The following is an 18,244-nucleotide window of genomic DNA, read 5'->3' on the forward strand; positions in this document are numbered from 1 at the left end:
TTGATCACCTATTAATTGTTCAAGTCATTTGTCAAACAAAAATAATAAATATTTACCAGTCCCAGTTGGCTTTAACTCTTTATATAAAGAAAATTGAATATCCTTGGGCTCTGAAGATATCACCGCGGGCTAGTGATTTTTGATATCTGAACTCAACACCCAAACAGATACACCCCTCCTGTCAGTGCTCCTTCAGATGCTCCAGTGATATGTTCAGTGTTATTTATGTTTCATTACTATCATGGAGTTGCTTCATTTGTGTGGCCGAGGACATGGACAACACATTCTCACTCCGACCTTGTCACATATCAACGCTTGGTCGTGGACTTTCCACGTCCACATACGACATGAAAGGTACTCAACAACCAACGCACCGTCGGTTGTTGATGTTCTGGGACACTGTGTCAAGTTCTACCTGTTACATGCATTGTCTTCTTTCAAAATACACTTCCATAATCACAGGAAATTTAACGTTTACATACAGTCTCTTTCAAAATAAACGAACTACATCGGTACAACACTGCGAATTGACGTTTTTTTCCTTTAACAACTAGTGCATGTGGTTGGGTTTAGGAAAAAAGAACAGGGTTTGGCTTGGTTAGTTGGACCCATCTATCACCTCTCCCGCCTGCCCCAGTTGGACTTTCGCCACCTTAACTTTTGTCCTTGTCCCACCCGTTCCCCCTGACGCCGCTGGGCATCGTTAAACTATAAGTAACCAGCCGCGTATCATGCCAACGTTAAAGGACGCCTTTTTTTTGTTGGTTTCTGACACTGCAAGTCAATGCCCAAGTGCCAGATTTCCACGACTTCGGAGTGAGACCGGGCTTGTTGTGCAACTTAGTCCGAGCCACTTTCTTTGTTTCCCCTTTACAGAGACAGAGTTGTTCATGAACACCAGATTGTTTTTCCAGTGCACACATGGACAGAATGGACAGCTAGGACACCATGAGGAGATATTTGTCGACCTTAACAAAAGTTGCTTGGATTAGAATTTCAGACTGCACCTTTAATACACAGTGATGGGCATTTTGCACATTTATGGAAGGAGCAAGTGGTTCTCGATCGGGGTTTTGTCTGTGTACTGTGGTCTGTCCAGGCAGCCCAGTCGCCAAAAGACAATATTGGCATCGTCAGTTTCTGCAAACCATGAACATGTTACATTTGCACGTTTCATATGTATCATGTCAATGTTTCAAAGTGATGTAATACACTGCCTGGCCAAAAAAAAAGTCACCACCAAAAAAAAAAGGTCATACACTCTAATATTTCGTTGGACCGCCTTTAGCTTTGATTATGGCACGCTTTCGCCGTGGCATTGTTTCGATAAGCTTCTGCAATGTCACAAGATTTATTTCCATCCAGTGTTGCATTAATTTTTCACCAAGATCTTGCATTGATGATGGTAGAGTCTGACCGCTGCGCAAAGCCTTCTCCAGCACATCCCAAAGATTCTCAATGGGGTTAAGGTCTGGACTCTGTGGTGGCCAATCCATGTGTGAAAATGATGTCTCATGCTCCCTGAACCAGTCTTTCACAATTTGAGCCCAGTGAATCCTGGCATTGTCATCTTGGAATATGCCCGTGCCATCAGGGAAGAAAAAATCCATTGATGGAATAACCTGGTCATTCAGTATATTCAGGTAGTCAGCTGACCTCATTCTTTGAGCACATACTTTTGCCTAACCTAGACCTGACCAACTGCAGCAACCCCAGATCATAACACTGCCCCCACAGGCTTGTACAGTAGGCACTAGGCATGATGGGTGCATCACTTCATCTGCCTCTCTTCTTACCCTGATGCGCCCATCACTCTGGAACAGGGTAAATCTGGACTCATCAGACCACATGACCTTCTTCCATTGCTCCAGAGTCCAATCTTTATGCTCCCTAGCAAATTGAAGCCTTTTTTTCCGGTTAGCCTCACTGATTAGTGGTTTTCTTAAGGCTACACAGCTGTTCAGTCCCAATCCCTTGAGTTCCCTTCGCATTGTGCGTGTGGAAATGCTCTTACTTTCACTATTAAACATAGCCCTGAGTTCTACTGTTGTTTTTCTTCGATTTGATCTCACCAAACGTTTAAGTGATCGCCGATCACGATCATTGAGGATTTTTTTCCGGCCACATTTCTTCCTCGAAGACGATGGGTCCCCACTATCCTTCCAGTTTTTAATAATGCGTTGGACAGTTCTTAACCCAATTTTAGTAGTTTCTGCAATCTCCTTAGATGTTTTCTCTGCTTGATGCATGCCAATGATTTGACCCTTCTCAAACAGACTAACATCTTTTCCACGACCACGGGATGTGTCTTTCGACATGGTTGTTTAGGAAATGAGAAGCAACTCATTGCACCAGTTGGGGTTAAATAACTTGTTGCCAGCTGAAAGATAATCGCCCATGCAGTAATTATCCAATAGGAGGCTCGTACCTATTTGCTTAGTTAAATCCAGGTGGCGACTTTTTTTTTGGCCAGGCAGTGTATATTAAGACTTTGGAGGTGGAGGGGATGGTGTATGGCGTGACACCAAGGTGAGATACCCACCAAGCTGCAACAACTGCAACAGTTGCATTTCTTACATCATCTGAGTTCATGGTGTTGATCAAAAAAAAAAAATTATGTTAATTTTTACCAGACAGTCCTAGAGAGCCTAAACAGGCACAGTATCACAGGTTGGCTCAGTAACCTCTCTGTGCAGTTACAAACCAAACTGTTCTGGTTGATCCATACTACATGGAGAATCAAAGGTGTCAAAGAGCACATTTCCCTGCAGACTATTCATGAACAAGTCGAGCCAATAAGATCGTCAATGACTCATCTCATGTTCAGCATACAGAGTGTGAGCTGCTGCCCTCTGATAGGAGATTTAGAGAGCTTTGTTACTGATTAAACAGATTTAAAAGTTCATTCATACCTATGTCTATAAAGCTTTTACATAGTGGCAGATAATACCAGAATAGGCACTGGATTATGATGATTCGATGATATGCATTTTTGTATGGTGTATTTATTTATCTATCTTTTTTTGTTATGTATGGTGTATAATGTTTATTTGTTTATGTACTATGTTTATGTCTGCAGTATGGGTGAACAGCCCAAGACAAATTTCCCACTTTGCGGGACTATGAAGTTAATCTTGATCTTGATCTTGCAGACCATTGTTCGTAACCAGCTGTTTTTCTCACTAGTCTTTGCTGTTTTGCATGCAGCTTTTTTTTGGTACCAACCATGGAGGTTTTTAATGACCTATAAGTGTATTTCCAGCAGCACTCTGGGCTCCAAACCTGGATGTTTCGTAGTGCCCTGTTAGCGGGGACAGTGCCACCAAATGCGGTTGCTTTATTACCAATACATCACTGCTTTTCCTGCCACCAAAACCAGGTATTTCAAGTCAAAACATGATCTTTTCCAAACCATAACCAAGTGTTTTTTGTGCCTAAACATAACCACACGTTAACCACAGCACTGTTGAAATGTAAAGTTCCACATCTGCCAGTGGCACGTAATAACATATAAATGTAATGTACCCATGGTTTGCAGAAACTTACAAACATAAATGCCAACATTTATTCTGGCTCCCAAGAGGTACTTCTTCAGTTGCCAGGGGGTATGTGGAAAAATGTGAAGATACTCAGCTAAAATTAAAAAGTTGGAAATATGATTTGGTTAAAAAGAAAGAAAAAAAAAAAAAAAAGCTTAACTATTTTACACAGTAACCCAACCAGCGAGAGACAGACTACAAGGACTGCAACTTCCAACAGCTTGAGTCAGCTCTAACACCTGAACACTTAGCGCTGTAACTGAGAGCGGGAAAAAACTAGCAAGCAGGAAAGGCTAAATAGACTGATAACATCTTCTGTCATTCGAAGTTGTAGGAGTAAAAATGCAAACTTAACCTGATCTGTGGAAAAAATTAACAATATCGTAAAAATATCTACTCTTTATTTAACTAAAACTATTAAATAACCTCCAGTTTTAAATCCAGTTACATTAACACATCTTAACACAGATGGTACTTGAGCTCATCTGAAAGGGCTTTAAGATTACCACACACATAAAAGTTTTGGACACAATGAACCAACTTCAAGAACACTGTGACCAGGGTTTCAAATTATGCTGACTCACCCTCATCTCTCCAAAAGATTCAAAACTGAAGCCATCAGGGAACTTTAAAATGTTCTGATTACTTTGTTTGTTGTCAATATTATTTCCCGAAATGATGCTGTTCAAAGCCTTCTCCACACTGCCAGGAATATATTCAAAAATCCTTTCTTTTTCCTTTCCCCATAAGAGCACATTTGGGGCACTATGGATGGCCCGTGGGTTAGGGCTCCTACTACAGTATGAGCTGCTACGTTCTAAATTCGAGTCCAACAGTTTCTTTGTTGCATGTCATTCCCCCTCTTTGTCTCACGGCATTTCCTTTAAAATCTCTGCTGTCACTGTCCAATAAAGGCAGATTAGAGTAGGAAACTTAATTAATCCCCAATGAGGGAAACTTATGTGCCACTAGAGTGAGTTGCTTCTAGTGGCACATAAGTTTCCCTCATTGTGGATACTTATGTGCCACTAGAAGCAACTCATACAGTCAACAATGTACACAGTACATTCAAATGCACAATACAACAAATAAATAACACCATAAAAAGCCATTTGACACATAATCAACAGCTGATATCACATCTAAAAGTGCTCATTAAAAAATCTGACCACTGCTGAGTCGTTCAGAGGAACACTGAGGCATCATGAGTCATTTAGTGAGTCTATTAAAAACAATGTAATGGATGGCCCTTATGACACAGACTATTTTTAGTTTGACTGGCTGATTCTAAATAACATCACAATCATGCTTATAATGAAAAAACATTAATGAATAAGAAAGTAAAATCATCACTGAACCCCGAAAACAACAGTGAGGACATAACGTCTGTGTTCTCAGCTTTGCATAATTACATATATTCATTTTAAATACACTGACTGACTATTTGATCATAAAAATAATTATCAGTTGCACAGCAGGTCAGAGTGACATCCATGTCTGGCCTGCATCAGTTATCAAGCCCATCATCCTATCTGCCCATTTGATTCTCCACAAACCCTCAGCTGTAGTGCGTCATATCCAGCAGTCTATCAAACTGGGCTTGCTGGCTCCAGCTCTCCACGTCTAAACTAAACCACAGCAGCAGCTTCGACACCACCACCAGCACCACCAGCACCACCAGCAGCCGCCACCCCCCCCCCCCCCCCCCCCCCCCCGATACACATCTCCATCTCTGTGCTTCTATTTTTAGCTGCTGGCCATTACCGAGGTGAGGGCTTGCCCACTGATAATACTGAATCTCTCTTCCCTCGGCACCGCTGAGATGAAATAGATCCCATCACAGCCCTGCTTTTCTTTCTCTCTCTGTAACTGTGTTGTGCTGGGTTTTTTTACTCACTGAGCTCCTGTTTCACACAAAGAGCTCTTTCAACGATTTTGCAACCAAAGACTGAAAAAAACACCTGAAGGATAATTAAACACTTATCGTGTGTGTTAATGTGTATACTTCTACTCTGCTTCATTTGTCTAACAGCTTTAGTTACTGGTTACTCCGCAGATTACATTTTTTCTTCCCCTTCCTGTCCAGTGAACACATGTGTCTCCACATGTGTTGATTTTGAATGTTTGTGATAAACTGAACAGTGAAGTGTTCGAGAAAATCATCCTACTTCTTCAGCTGCAACCTTTAACAACCCTCTTGGATCAGCTGGAAAATGAAAAGTTGACTTTTTAGAAATACGTGCATACAAACATGTGACAATCTTACAGAATATGACGCACTGCTGTAGATTAAACTACCCAACAGTATAAGCACAACCTTAACCATCTGCAACATATACATGAATTAATCCAAAAACATCATGTATAACAAACACTGACAAGGAAAATCTTTAGTGGTTTTAGTAAATTCTGCTAATCTTCCATCCATTCATTTTCTGTTACTGCTTATCCTCTTGAGGGCTGCAGGGAGCCTTTAGCTGCAGGTAACATTGGGCGAGAGGCAGGGTACACCCTGGACAGGTCACTAAACTACCACAGCGCTGACACATAGAGCCAGACAACCATTCACACTCACATTCACACCTACAGACAATTTAAGGTCACCTATTAACCTAACCTGCATGTCTTTGGACTGTGGGAGGAAGCTGGAGTACCCAGAGAAAGCCCACACTGACTCAGGGAAATCATGCAGATTCCACACAGTAGGCCCCAAACCTGTAAAACGTCTTGCTGTATGACAACAGTGCTAACTACTGCACCACCATGCTGCCCAGAGGCCTGTACTGCGAAACAGGATTTGGAGTTAGCGAGGTAACTTCAGGGTTAACTCTGGGTTTTCAGTACTACGAAGCTGGTTCTCTTTTTACCCGAATAAATCACCATGGTAACTGATGCTGAACAGCTAACTGGCTCTGGAGAAGGTTAACTTCAGAGTATCGGATCACAGCCTGTCAACACCCTGACGTCTGACCAATCAGATCACTAAAGAAAAAAGTATCCATGGACAAAAGTCCAGAGTCTCAGGTAAAAAAACTAGCCTTAATGTTGTTGTAGGTTAGTAAAATCATTTTATTATTCCAGGGCTCTATTTCCACTGGTTTTAAACAGAGCTTCTAACAAACAGAGAAATCGTATATAACACTGAACACATGATTTTAGCAGCATTTTAATGTATGCAAAGTTTATTTCAGTCCGCAGTGATAGTGTTGTTATTTTACACTCTGATCACTGCAGCTCAGAATAACATGAGACACCTACACGATGAGAACTTGGATAAAACTAATATTTTATTGGAGAAATTTTGGTCAGATAGACCTTATCAGTCATTAACTAGGCTACCTTTCCACCCTGGCATCAGTCTAGACAGTAGTTAAGGCCCATAGCTCAGTGATACCTGCATGTAATTTAAGTCTCAGATGATGGTGAATTTTTGGATAATGTTTTCAATGTTTCTAGATTTTCAGTTTTAAGATTACAGACTGTCCTTTACATCCTGTGTCATTGACATTGTATTGTCTTGCTGTTTCATCTCATATCATACGAAGCAGCGTATTTCATTTATGGTTCTGATGATGTTGCTTGTAATTAACACTCCCTGCCTCTTTCACAAGAATGCACTCCTGACTGGATAGGAAAACCCAGAGTTGACTGAACTAGTTGATAACCAGCTTTGTAGTACTTGTTATCCAGACAGCCACTGTTAGGGTTAGTCAAACCAGAGAAGGAGAAGATATCCTGGGTAAGTTGAACTGACTTCATTGTACAGGCATTGCAAGCAATCCTGTTTGTCTAACAAAACCTGGACCAAAAACACCTGAACCAGCTGCTGAAACATTTTTCTTGTCATCTTCATCATTTTCGACCTAAAGAAACGTAAACTGAGCGACCCACAGTACCTTCTAGATACTAAAAAGTGCTCAAAACTTTCATAAACATCAGCAGTTGTCTGTTATTGCCACTTGGGGACGCCAAAGTGCAAAGATTCCTGGTGACACTGTGCGGAAAACATGACGGCACTAGCGTATGCTGCCGCTGGAGCCAAGAGAGGAAAAGGAGAGCAGACACCTACCTGAAGCAAGGTGTGTTTGTGTGTGTGTGTGTATGTGAGAGAGAGATCAACAGGATTGCGTGATAACAAGCCACAAGGGCGAGCCTTATACGACTGGATCTAGCTCTCACATTTCAGTGACCTGATAGAGTACCATTACATGGTGCATGAGGCTGAGCTGGCCTCAGACCTTAAAGATGGGTCACAATCACACACACATCCGCTTCATTAAGTCTCATTAAAGCTGTCTGGAGCCTGAGGTAACATTTGTTTTTTAATGACTGTGGCCTTTATTTAAATTATCAAAACTACTTTTAGATCCAAAACAAGGTGTCTGTTTTTATGTGAGGAGGAGAATACAGCAGGTAGGACAGGAAAACAGGAGGCAAGGAGAAGAAGTGAAGGAGATAAGGAGCTAGAGAAGGACATGAGGATGTAATGAAAGCAAGAATGAAGCAGTGGATGACAAAAATAAGTAGGGAAGCAAACACGTAGTTAGTAAAGATAAAGTAGAAGAGCAAGTGGAGAGGAATAAGTAGCAAAGGAGACAAGTAAGTGGTAAAGGACAGTAGAGGAGGCAGGGATGGATAAGATGAAGTAGGGAAGGAAACAAGTAAGCAGTAACAGAAAGGAAAGAGGGAAAAGATGGGTAGGAGAAAGTAGGAAAGGAGACAAGTTAGGGAAAGCAAGGAGCAGCAAAGGACAGGAACAAACAGGGAGGAAAACAAGGTGGTAATAAAGGAGAGGAGGACAGGATGGACAGAACAAAGTAGCAAAGGAAACCAGGAGGTCATCAGAAAAATCAGGCAGAAAAAATAGGAAGACGTAGGGAAGGGGACAAGTAGATAAGGAAGGAAAGAGGTAGACTGGACAGTAAGGCTGCAGGAAACATGAAGGTAGTAAAGGACAGGAGGGGACATAGATGGAGTGATAAAAAGGTGGAAAGAACAAAGAGACAAGTAGGTATGGAAGGAAAGAAGGGGGGGCAGGAATGGACATGACAGAGGGAAGGAGACAAGAAAGCATTTAAGGAAAGTAGGGGTGCTTTTCATAATGCTATTATGCTTCCTCACATCCTTTCTCTCCCGTGACCCAGATATCATTCTGCTTTCGCCATCATGAAGGATTGTCCAATAACTTAAATTACACCTCAAGGGGATGAGAAGCAAGGAGAGAGGAGGCTACTGGAGGAGATAGAGCGAGGACACACACACTATGTGTCTCCTCCTCGCAACTTTCTCTCAAATCCTCGCTGGGAGGAGCTAAGACGCAAGCTTGAGATGCACAAGGGAGGCAAGGAGACATAATAGCATAATGAAAAGGACCCAAACACCCGGGCAACACTGCCTGTGTAAGCAGTGTGTGATAGTCACCTCGCTGAACTGCTGCGGCTCACATGTATGCGGTGTTCACATAGACAGCATTGCTGCCTGCTGCAGCATCACACATACAGTGTGGCTGCTCTTATCTGAAAAAGAAAAAAAGAGGTTCCATGACACACGTGCTGCTCGCACAGGCAGTGTGGCCCAGGCATAAGAGGCAGGGACAAACAGGGAGCACCAGGGAAGGAAAAAAGGAGTTACTGAAGGAAAAGATGAGGCAGAGAAGGACAAGAAGAAGTAGAGAAGGACACAAGGAGGCCATTAAGTGCAGGAGGAAGAAGAAAAGGGAGGATGATGTGATGAAATCAGTTGAAAAGGGGAAACACTTTCAACATCTTTCTTCCTGATTGTTGTTATATGAACAAAAAAAATAAAACTTGTGTGTCAGAAGTCACATGTGAAAACTCATCAGTAAAAGCATGAGAAGAAGCTGAAATAAAAGGAGGCGATAACTTCACCTCTGTGGGCTCAACTATGACTATAAATCAGCATGTAACAATGCTGAGAGCTTTGAAAATAGCGCTTTCATACTTTCATTCAGAAACACCTCAGGCAAGAGATTAAGAGTGCATGATTACAGCTAAGCCACTGGGTGGAGCACTGAGACTAAGTGCATGAAAACCAGGACTGGAGCCCAGTCCAAACAACATACTGGATCCAGGAAGATATGGAAAACATTCAGGCTGTCCTGATTAGTCTTGTAGAGCATAAGTGAGACAGAAACGGTCAGAGGCAGTTTAACAGAGGCACAGAGGAGGTGTCAGAGTATTTCAGTTCTGTGTAGAGAGTGTAAATGGTGAAGCAGGATGTAGAGACATTTGATAAATGAGCTTATGCGACTAAATGATCTCTGGATACTTGACCCTGAGGTCACCTTCCCAGCACAATGAGCCGGTCATGCCCACAGGGACCTGCAGAGCCCAGCAGAGGTCCAGCCAATCAATTCAGCAATCAATTCAAACTCTGTTAGTCACACTTGTGCATTCACCACATCATCAGTCTTGCCACACATCACTCGAGATTGGTTTCTCCCCTGCTCCCTCTCACCTTTGTCCTGTGGCTGTGTGCTAGCGATGATCCATTTGACCAGGCAGCATTTCATCAGAGCTTTCCGAGAGAACCGCGGCTTCTGCCACTTCCCAGAATCCTTCGCTCTACTCGGCGCAGGCTCGACACCGTTGGCATCTCCCAGCAGGCTGCCGTCCACCACCTTGCCGTCCACCTGGAGGACGGGGGAGGACGTGGGAGGAGGGAGGGATAGAGAGAGTTCAGGTCAATATGGAAATGAACCAAAGCGGGCGTAGATCTTTGAATTAAGCAGGAGATTATGCGTGTGCCTGGAAAATATGATTAGCCTCTGATCTGGAGGTGTTTCAGGAACACTGTAAAGAGGTTCAACAAGAGTTCAGTTGTGTTCAGTATGAGGCTTTAAGAGATTTGCTTTTTAATAATTTGAGTTTTTTGGACAGTTTGTGTCCAAATCTACTCTCTGCTACAGCTCCACCTTATAAACTAACCTGTTATTATGATATGACCAGGCAGCATGAACAGACGGACACAGACATAAACAAACAGACAAACAGATATATACTCTTCCTCTGCTTACTCATGACAAGCTATGGGAATTAAAATAACACATCACACTGTAATGATCTAATTTGTTTTAGTTAATAGTTGATAAACTAATTTTACATTGCAGCCCAGTCACCAGATGAAACTGCCAGCATCGTACCTTTCTACAAACCATGGATACATTTTATTTGTACATTTCTAAATTGACGTAGTATATGAGCTGACTTTGTCATTGGGAGGTGGACAAGATGATGGATGGTGTGACACTGAGACACCTGTCAAGCTGCAGACCACTGTTTTAGACCAACAAATGACAAACCCGGTTGTTTTTTAGTGAGTCTTCACTGTGTTTCCAGCTGCGTTTTTGCCACCAAACGTGAGGGTTTTAGCAACCCATCGCTCTATATCTACCACGGATAGTGCCATGAAAAGTGGTTGTTTTTAACCAAGACATTGCTATGTTTCCAATTGAGATTATGCTATTACAAGCGGGTGTTTTAAGCCAAAACATGATCTTTTCCTAACTATAACCAAGTAGTTTTTGTGCCTAAACCCAACACATTAACCACAGCCATGTTAAAACATAAAGAAACGTAAATGTAAAACGTATTCACTTAATAATAACCTTCCAAAGGCCGCATCTCTGGATTACAGAAACGTTCGATGCTAACATTTATACTGGCTAATGGGTTGCAAATTACACTGACTGTTCTTTTTTTGGCCACTTGGGGGCAGTGGAAACAAACACTCCTCCTGCATCTCTCCCCTCTTTGTCCTTAGCCCCTCCCACCAGACAACCATAGGCATATGCATGCTCTTCATACAGTAACCCAGTGCTTCCCATACCATGCTTTATTCGTTCTTATTTCAGTGTAGTTGCACACAGCATGTTCACTCAGCCACTCCTTGCCCTGCTCTCTCTCTGTTAATCAGACCACAAATAAGACATGAATTAGCTAGCTAGCCACCCCATGGTCCTTCTGCCTTGCTCCCCATCACAGTCTGGGAGACAGATCTTTGGTTAGTGGCTGGGTGGCTCAGACTGACCAGCACAAACCCCCCAGTGCTGGGTTGTCACAGCTGGCTGGTGGCCAGCAGCAGCACTGGGTGTGACCTGTGTAACAGCAGCAACAGAAAGTTTGCAGATGCAGACACCAGTAGGAGCTGTCTTCAGAGTTGCTGCCCGCTCTCCTGCCAGCATGGTGGACTGTAGCAATGGGCAGTGAGGCGAAGACACACTTTGATTTGAGGATCTCTCTAACATTGGCTACATAAACATGAAATTGAAGCCGAAGCCATGAGCCTTTAGCTCCAGTTAGCAGAACAGCTAAACTATCAGCAACATTTTCTCTCCATCTCCGAAACGATTCACTGACACTAACACATTTTGTTCTGTTTATTGTCAGGCTCTCTTTTAGACTCTGTTTGATAAGTCCGACTTCCTTTTTGAGGTTGATTTGCAGTGTAGGCTGTTGTTGTTAATGCTGCAACAGCAACTTTTTCTGCAGGATTCCATTGAATCAGGCTTTCGTGGAAGGGATGTGCACGCATATCTGCATTTGTAGAAGGACCATGATCTCTGATTGGCTAAAGTCTCTCGTCACAGGCTAGCTTTTCTAAAGCCTGTTTTCTCAGTCCACTTAAATTAAAATATGCTCAAAATTTATTCTGGGACTTTTTCCCAGTAAAGCCAATATTAAACTGTATACCCCAGCTTCAAATGTTTTTTGTTTACCTTTAGTTATACAAAATCCAAAGGCCTGTGGCAACTGCATGAATTTAGAACAACCAAAATAAACATATAGCAATTAAAGCAATACAAGAAGTTTGTCACAGTTTCCCAGCAACGCTATATGCGCAACGATTGCCACATGACCTCTTAAAGTTTTAACCTTCATCACTGATATAATATTTTCTAAATGTGTTTGCTTTCATGTATTTATATATAAAAAATACACCCATCTATCTCTAATTAATTAACAGTAATAATAATAGGTTGGAGCAGCTCTTGGATCCCTGTGTTTGAGTCGTGTAAGCCAACACCACCATCATGTAGCTGTTGTTCCACTCACCATATGGTCTGAAAAATGTTTTAATAATGATGGATTATAACCGTCTGGCTGCAGATCAGAACAATCCTCTGACACTGAGCTGATACAGGAAAAGAAAAGGAGATGGCCATCTTCAGTTTCACACAGTTTAATTTCCTTTCCATCTACAAGTGTTCAAATCTGTGATGGACACTAAAGAGTTTTTTCTTGGACTGCTGAAAGACTCAAACCTTGACATCAGCTTTCGAAGAAATCAAAGCGGAGGTGAGGTTCCTTTAATATTTCTGAGTTAAACACTATCCCATCTAGGAATATCTTCCCTTCAGGTTTAATTTCAGATGACTGAAAGCCTGTTTCTTTTTCATTTTCTTATTCAGCTCCAATTTATCAAAGTGACTCTTACTATGCAGGACCAATCCCCCTCCAGCTCATTCATATTCACCGTTTATCCTCTTTCATCAGCGGAGATAAACTTCACATCAAAGTTTTTTCTTTTTTTTTTGTTTCTTTTTTTGCTCTAATATATTTTTCAATTTCTCTCCCTTCATATCTTGGCATCCTTTTAGTTTCTTCTACAGCAAACACTGATTGGATTTGATGTGATCTGATTTAACAAAATGTCTTTGTTTAAAATCTCAACAAGCTTTAATAAGCTGCACACACACGGACAACACACACATACATGTGTACACTGGAGCAAGTGTGGGGAGGAAGATGAAAGAGGTGAAGACAGAACAAACATCATCTCTGTTTACTCTGTGGGGAGGAGAGGGAAAGCAAAGGATGACAGTGGGAGAAGAGGGGGGAGAAAGGGAGGGCGATGGGAGGAGGAAGCCCACAAACGCACAGAGAGGATTTCAAATGGCTATTTGATCCCATGGGAGTCTGACCATGCAAATCCCTTACTTTAAGGTAATGAGAGAGAACAAGGAAGGGAAAATAGAGAAAGAGAAAAAGATGTGTGGAGGTCTGCTCATGTTCCTGGAAGAAGTGGAGTCAATTAGCATAATGAATGCTGGCCTATCTGAGAAGAAGAGCAAAGGACGGCCAGAGGACGGAGGGATGGAGGATGGAGGATGGAGGATGGGAAGATGGAGGAGATGAAGATATGAGAGCACTTTGCTGGGGAATACATTCACAGGGCTATTTCTGTGCATCTTCCACATGAAGAGACGGATAAAAAGAGCTAAAGATGAGAGAGGAAAAGGCGGGGAAGAGGGAGGACTACGAGGAGTGAACATCTTCATAGATACACACAGAGTTGAACTGGCTCCTAACGTAATGACAACACACTGAAATGGAAAGAAGATGACGGAAACAATTTCCATTCATCCCAACATCTATTTATTCACAGATCAACGGCGGCACGGCAGAGAGGAGTAATGTGAAAAAAAGGCTCCGCAGTGACTCGCTTCCTCGGAGGAGTAAATTAGAAAGAAAGAATTGTTTTTAAATATGAATTTTCAATGGAAGTCACAAATTGGAAAGAGGAGGCTGCGAGACAAACAGATGCAGACAGATGCAGTGTAAACACAAGAAAATTCTGCGCTACTTTAGTTGTTTATTCACGGACCGCTGGACACACAGGCATACTTAGAATCATAAGGGACACACACACACACACACACACACACAGAGTTTCAACCAGTATTTTTTTTATCTCATGTTCCCTCTTAACGCTCCAGCTAGCTTTGTCCTGGGGCAGTACTTCCCTCTTGTAATGTCTGCACGACACACACACACACACACACACACATCTCATAGGGCAGAACATATACCCATAACGCTCAAAGCAAACACAGGGCAGCGATGCACATGGCTATAAATTATTAAATATCAGTCGCCCTGTTGTTAGTTCAATGAATGTTGGTTTACATGAAGCGTAAACTCTGGCCTCATTACATGGAAGGTTTTCTCACTGTCAGTCTCACTGTACCCAACTGAGGGACAGTCTGATCTAGTTAAAGAATAAAGTACATCAACTGCTGGAAATCTACTGCAAAACATAAACTTCAAAGCTGTGTAGCACTGAACAGAAAGTGACCACAGCCTGGTGCATTTACTCAGGTACCATACTTATAGAGAAAGTTTGGATCTTTCGAAGTGGGGTTGTATGAGGTATGTATCCATTGTCAATGTATTGCCTACAACTGACGTCAGTCGGCACGCCCCCAGTTTGGAGAAGCAGGAAAACACATTCTCACTCCAACCTCGTCACATTTTAACGTTTGGTTTCCACTCTCTCGGGTGAAAGACAGTGTTTGTTGGACCAATCCACCATCTGTCCTGCTGCCCCCCCCCCCCCCCCCCCCCCCCCCCCCCACCTCCCCCACCCCCCTCACCCCCCAATTGGACTTTTGCCACCTTAACTTTTGTCCTCCTCCTGCCCCATGTCCCCCTGACGCTGCCAGGTGCTGTTAAACTATAATAGCAACCGGCCGTGTATCATGCCAAAGTTTAAGGGCGCCTTTTTTCGTTGGTTTCTGTCACTGCCCAAGCGCCTGATTTCAATGACTTTTGGAATGAGACTGGGCTTGGCAGGCTGAAAGCTAAGCAATATTGTGAAGTGGTCAGCAACCAAACATGTTTTAGCCACCAAAAAAACCAAGGCCCAGCTAAAAAAAAATCAACATCACTTTAAGTGCACACTATCTTTAGAATATTTTCACTGCTCTATCTTGTTGCCAGATAATGATTTCTGATGGTGAAGCCATTATATTTCTCTCTCCAAAGCCAGACTCACAAAACAGTGATTTAACATTGTTTAACACAGGAGCTGCTGGTCTACACTGCCTCGATCAGTTTTGATTGTGTTATTGTGTGACTCTGGCGTTTAAAGGGTTACTTGAGCATTTCTATTTGATACTACTTAAGACTTCTACTCAACTACATTTGTAAGGGCAATATTGTATTTTTTTCTTCAATGCATGTGTTTTGGCCATAAGGGTCCACTGATCAAATGAATCAAAAGTGTTTTTCATTGAAAACTACATTTTCTACATTACAAGTGCTTTTACTTTTGGTAAAGTATATATTGATGCTAATAGTATTTCTTTACTGTGGTCCTCCTTTTTTTACTTCCACACTGGCCAGAGACGACAGACTTCTGCCAACAACAAGACAGATCAGCACCTCCTGTTACACTACAAACTGTATAAAGACAAAAGCATCAAATTCTTTGCTGAAATAAAACTCAGATACCAGGGGTTTAAAAGACCAACACAGAATTCAATATTTACTTGGGGAAAAAGCTGACATCGCCATGGAGGCAGAGAAATATGTCAGAGCCTGAGGGAAAACCAGTAGAATAACACATGAAACTTCACTCTCACTCCTTGATTTGATTTTATCTCTTTCTTCCTATCTCAGTCAAAAACTATATGCCATCATTTATACATATACTTATACTTACTTAAATTTATTGTACTGTGTCAGCGGCACTGACATATAATCACTGTGTAAAGTTGTTGTATTAGCAAACAGTTAACTGTTTACACATCCAGCAAACACAAATCCACATTATCATGAAATTTGAGTCTTGTTTTTGGCCCTCAGGTGAATACAAGTCCAATATTCACCCTCTTTTAACTCTGGTTTTGGTCTCCACTACTTTCTGAGGAAACAATCCATCCATCCATCCATCCATCCATCCATCCATCCATCCTCATCCACTTATCAAGGGCTGAGTCGGGGGGTGGCAGGCAACACAAAGCACCCAGACGTCCCTCTCCCCAGCAAAGCTTTCCAGCTCCTCCTGGGGGACCCCATGGCGTTCCCAGGCCAGATGAAATACAGTATATCATCCCTCCAGCATGTTCTGCGTCTGCCCTGGGGCCTCCTACCAGTGGGATGTGTCCGTAACACCTCTAAGGCGAGGTGCCCTGGGTGCATCCTGATGCAATGCCTGAACCACCTTAACTGAGTTCTTTTGACACAAAGGAGCAGCGGCTCATGGCAGTTGGCAATATCTGTTTCTGTAAACTGTAGATAAAATACATTTCTCGATGTAGCAGACACAAGTAAACTCTACATTTCTTTACGGTTCAACAACGATATGGTTATATTTAGGCACAAAAACCACTTGATCATAGTAAGGAAAACACACAGTGGCTACGGTTACATGATGGCTTCTAATTCGGAATGAAATAAATCTGAATGAAATCATTCGGAATTAAAGTTTTTCCAGGTAGTTTACATGGGAAATATTCATTCCGAATGAGGGTTTACATGGGAGATCAGGTCTGCGCAAGGTTTGGGGCAGGGAAGGTTTCTGATTGGATAGGGGGTGGGGCAGATGTTACGTGTTTACGTTTACCGGAAGAAAACACTGTAGTCCTCGCTCCGGATAACAAGATGCTTGACGACGCTGTTCTTAGTGCCTTTTTCGGGCGTGTTTTGCTTATATTCTTGAAGCAGAAGTACGACAACAACCTTGTTCTGCTAATGCTTCATCTGTTGAGGAGGAGAAGAGAGGTAGAAGACCGTGCTGTGGTGAATGGAAACCGGTGAGTGCAACAAGTCCGACTGCTCTATCTCAGCCCGTTGCTATGCAGCCCGTTGCTATGCGCGCTATATACGTCATCGCGCCAGAAGGGCAAGGAAACGACCATGCGCAGAAAGACCGGAATGAACTTAAAGAGGAATGAGTGTATACATGCACACAAAATTCTTTCATTCGGAATGACAAACAGAATAAACCATCTCCTTTAATCGTATTTAATTTTCAATCGGAATGACCGATTACATGACCACTTTTAATCGGAATGGCCTTTCATTCCGATTAAAAGTGGAATTAAACTGTCCATGTAAACGTAATGACTGATAGCTTGGTTAAAAACAACTGCGTTTCGTGGCACTATCCCCACACATTAGCACACTGGCCTCGTCACATAATGATGTTTGGTCATGGCCTCTCCAAGTCCAGATACAACGTTTGGCTTTAGAATCTTAAAGGGCACTAACACCGATCTCTCAGGTGATAGTTGGTGTTTACTGGACCCATCCCACCCGCTCCAGTCAGACTTTGGCTGCCTTAACTTTCGTCCTTGTCCCGCCGCGTTCCCCCATTATAATAATTATAACGGCTACTGGCTGCGTATCATACTGATGTTAACGGACAACTTCTTTAGCTGGTTTCTGACGCCACAAGTCGCTGCCCAAGGGGCTGATTTTGCCATCTTCAGAGTGAGACCGGGCTCTCTATCTCTATCTCTATCTCTATCTCTATCTATCTATCTATCTATCTATCTATCAGTTTGTTGGCTGAAAGGCCACTGAAAAAGCAGCAATGAATCACTATAAAACAACTGTTTTTGTTGTTTGTTGGTAAAACAAACAGTGGTCTGCAGCTTGGCAGACATCTAGCCTTAGTGACACCCAACCACCATCCCCTTAACCTCCCAATGACAAAGCAGCTCATACACATCACATTAGAGAGGCTGATATGCGTATGTAATGTGTCCATGGTTTGAAGAGATGTAAATTGCCACCAATTTCTTCTGCCAACTGAGTGGAGGGAAATTTCTCTTTAGCTGTAAAATGCTCCACTATGTTCCCCAGTATGTCACTAACTTTGCCTGCCATTTGAGAACTGAAGATGTTGTGGACATTTGGTTCTCTTTTGCAGCCAATAAAGCTTCAGGCTGGAAAACA

General features: G+C 42.4%; 1 protein-coding gene across 1 annotated transcript in view; it reads right to left on the reverse strand.

Annotated features, from left to right (window-relative positions):
* The window catches only part of kcnip3b (Kv channel interacting protein 3b, calsenilin), a 75,901-nt gene that overhangs the window by 39,125 nt on the left and 18,532 nt on the right, over positions 1-18,244 (reverse strand). The window contains exon 2 of the mRNA XM_033620041.2: positions 10,017-10,191. Coding sequence (XP_033475932.1) covers positions 10,017-10,191 — 175 coding nt within the window. The remainder of the gene's footprint in view (positions 1-10,016; positions 10,192-18,244) is intronic.

The sequence above is a fragment of the Epinephelus lanceolatus genome, chromosome 9 (assembly GCF_041903045.1).
Source record: "Epinephelus lanceolatus isolate andai-2023 chromosome 9, ASM4190304v1, whole genome shotgun sequence".
NCBI lineage: Eukaryota > Metazoa > Chordata > Actinopteri > Perciformes > Serranidae > Epinephelus > Epinephelus lanceolatus.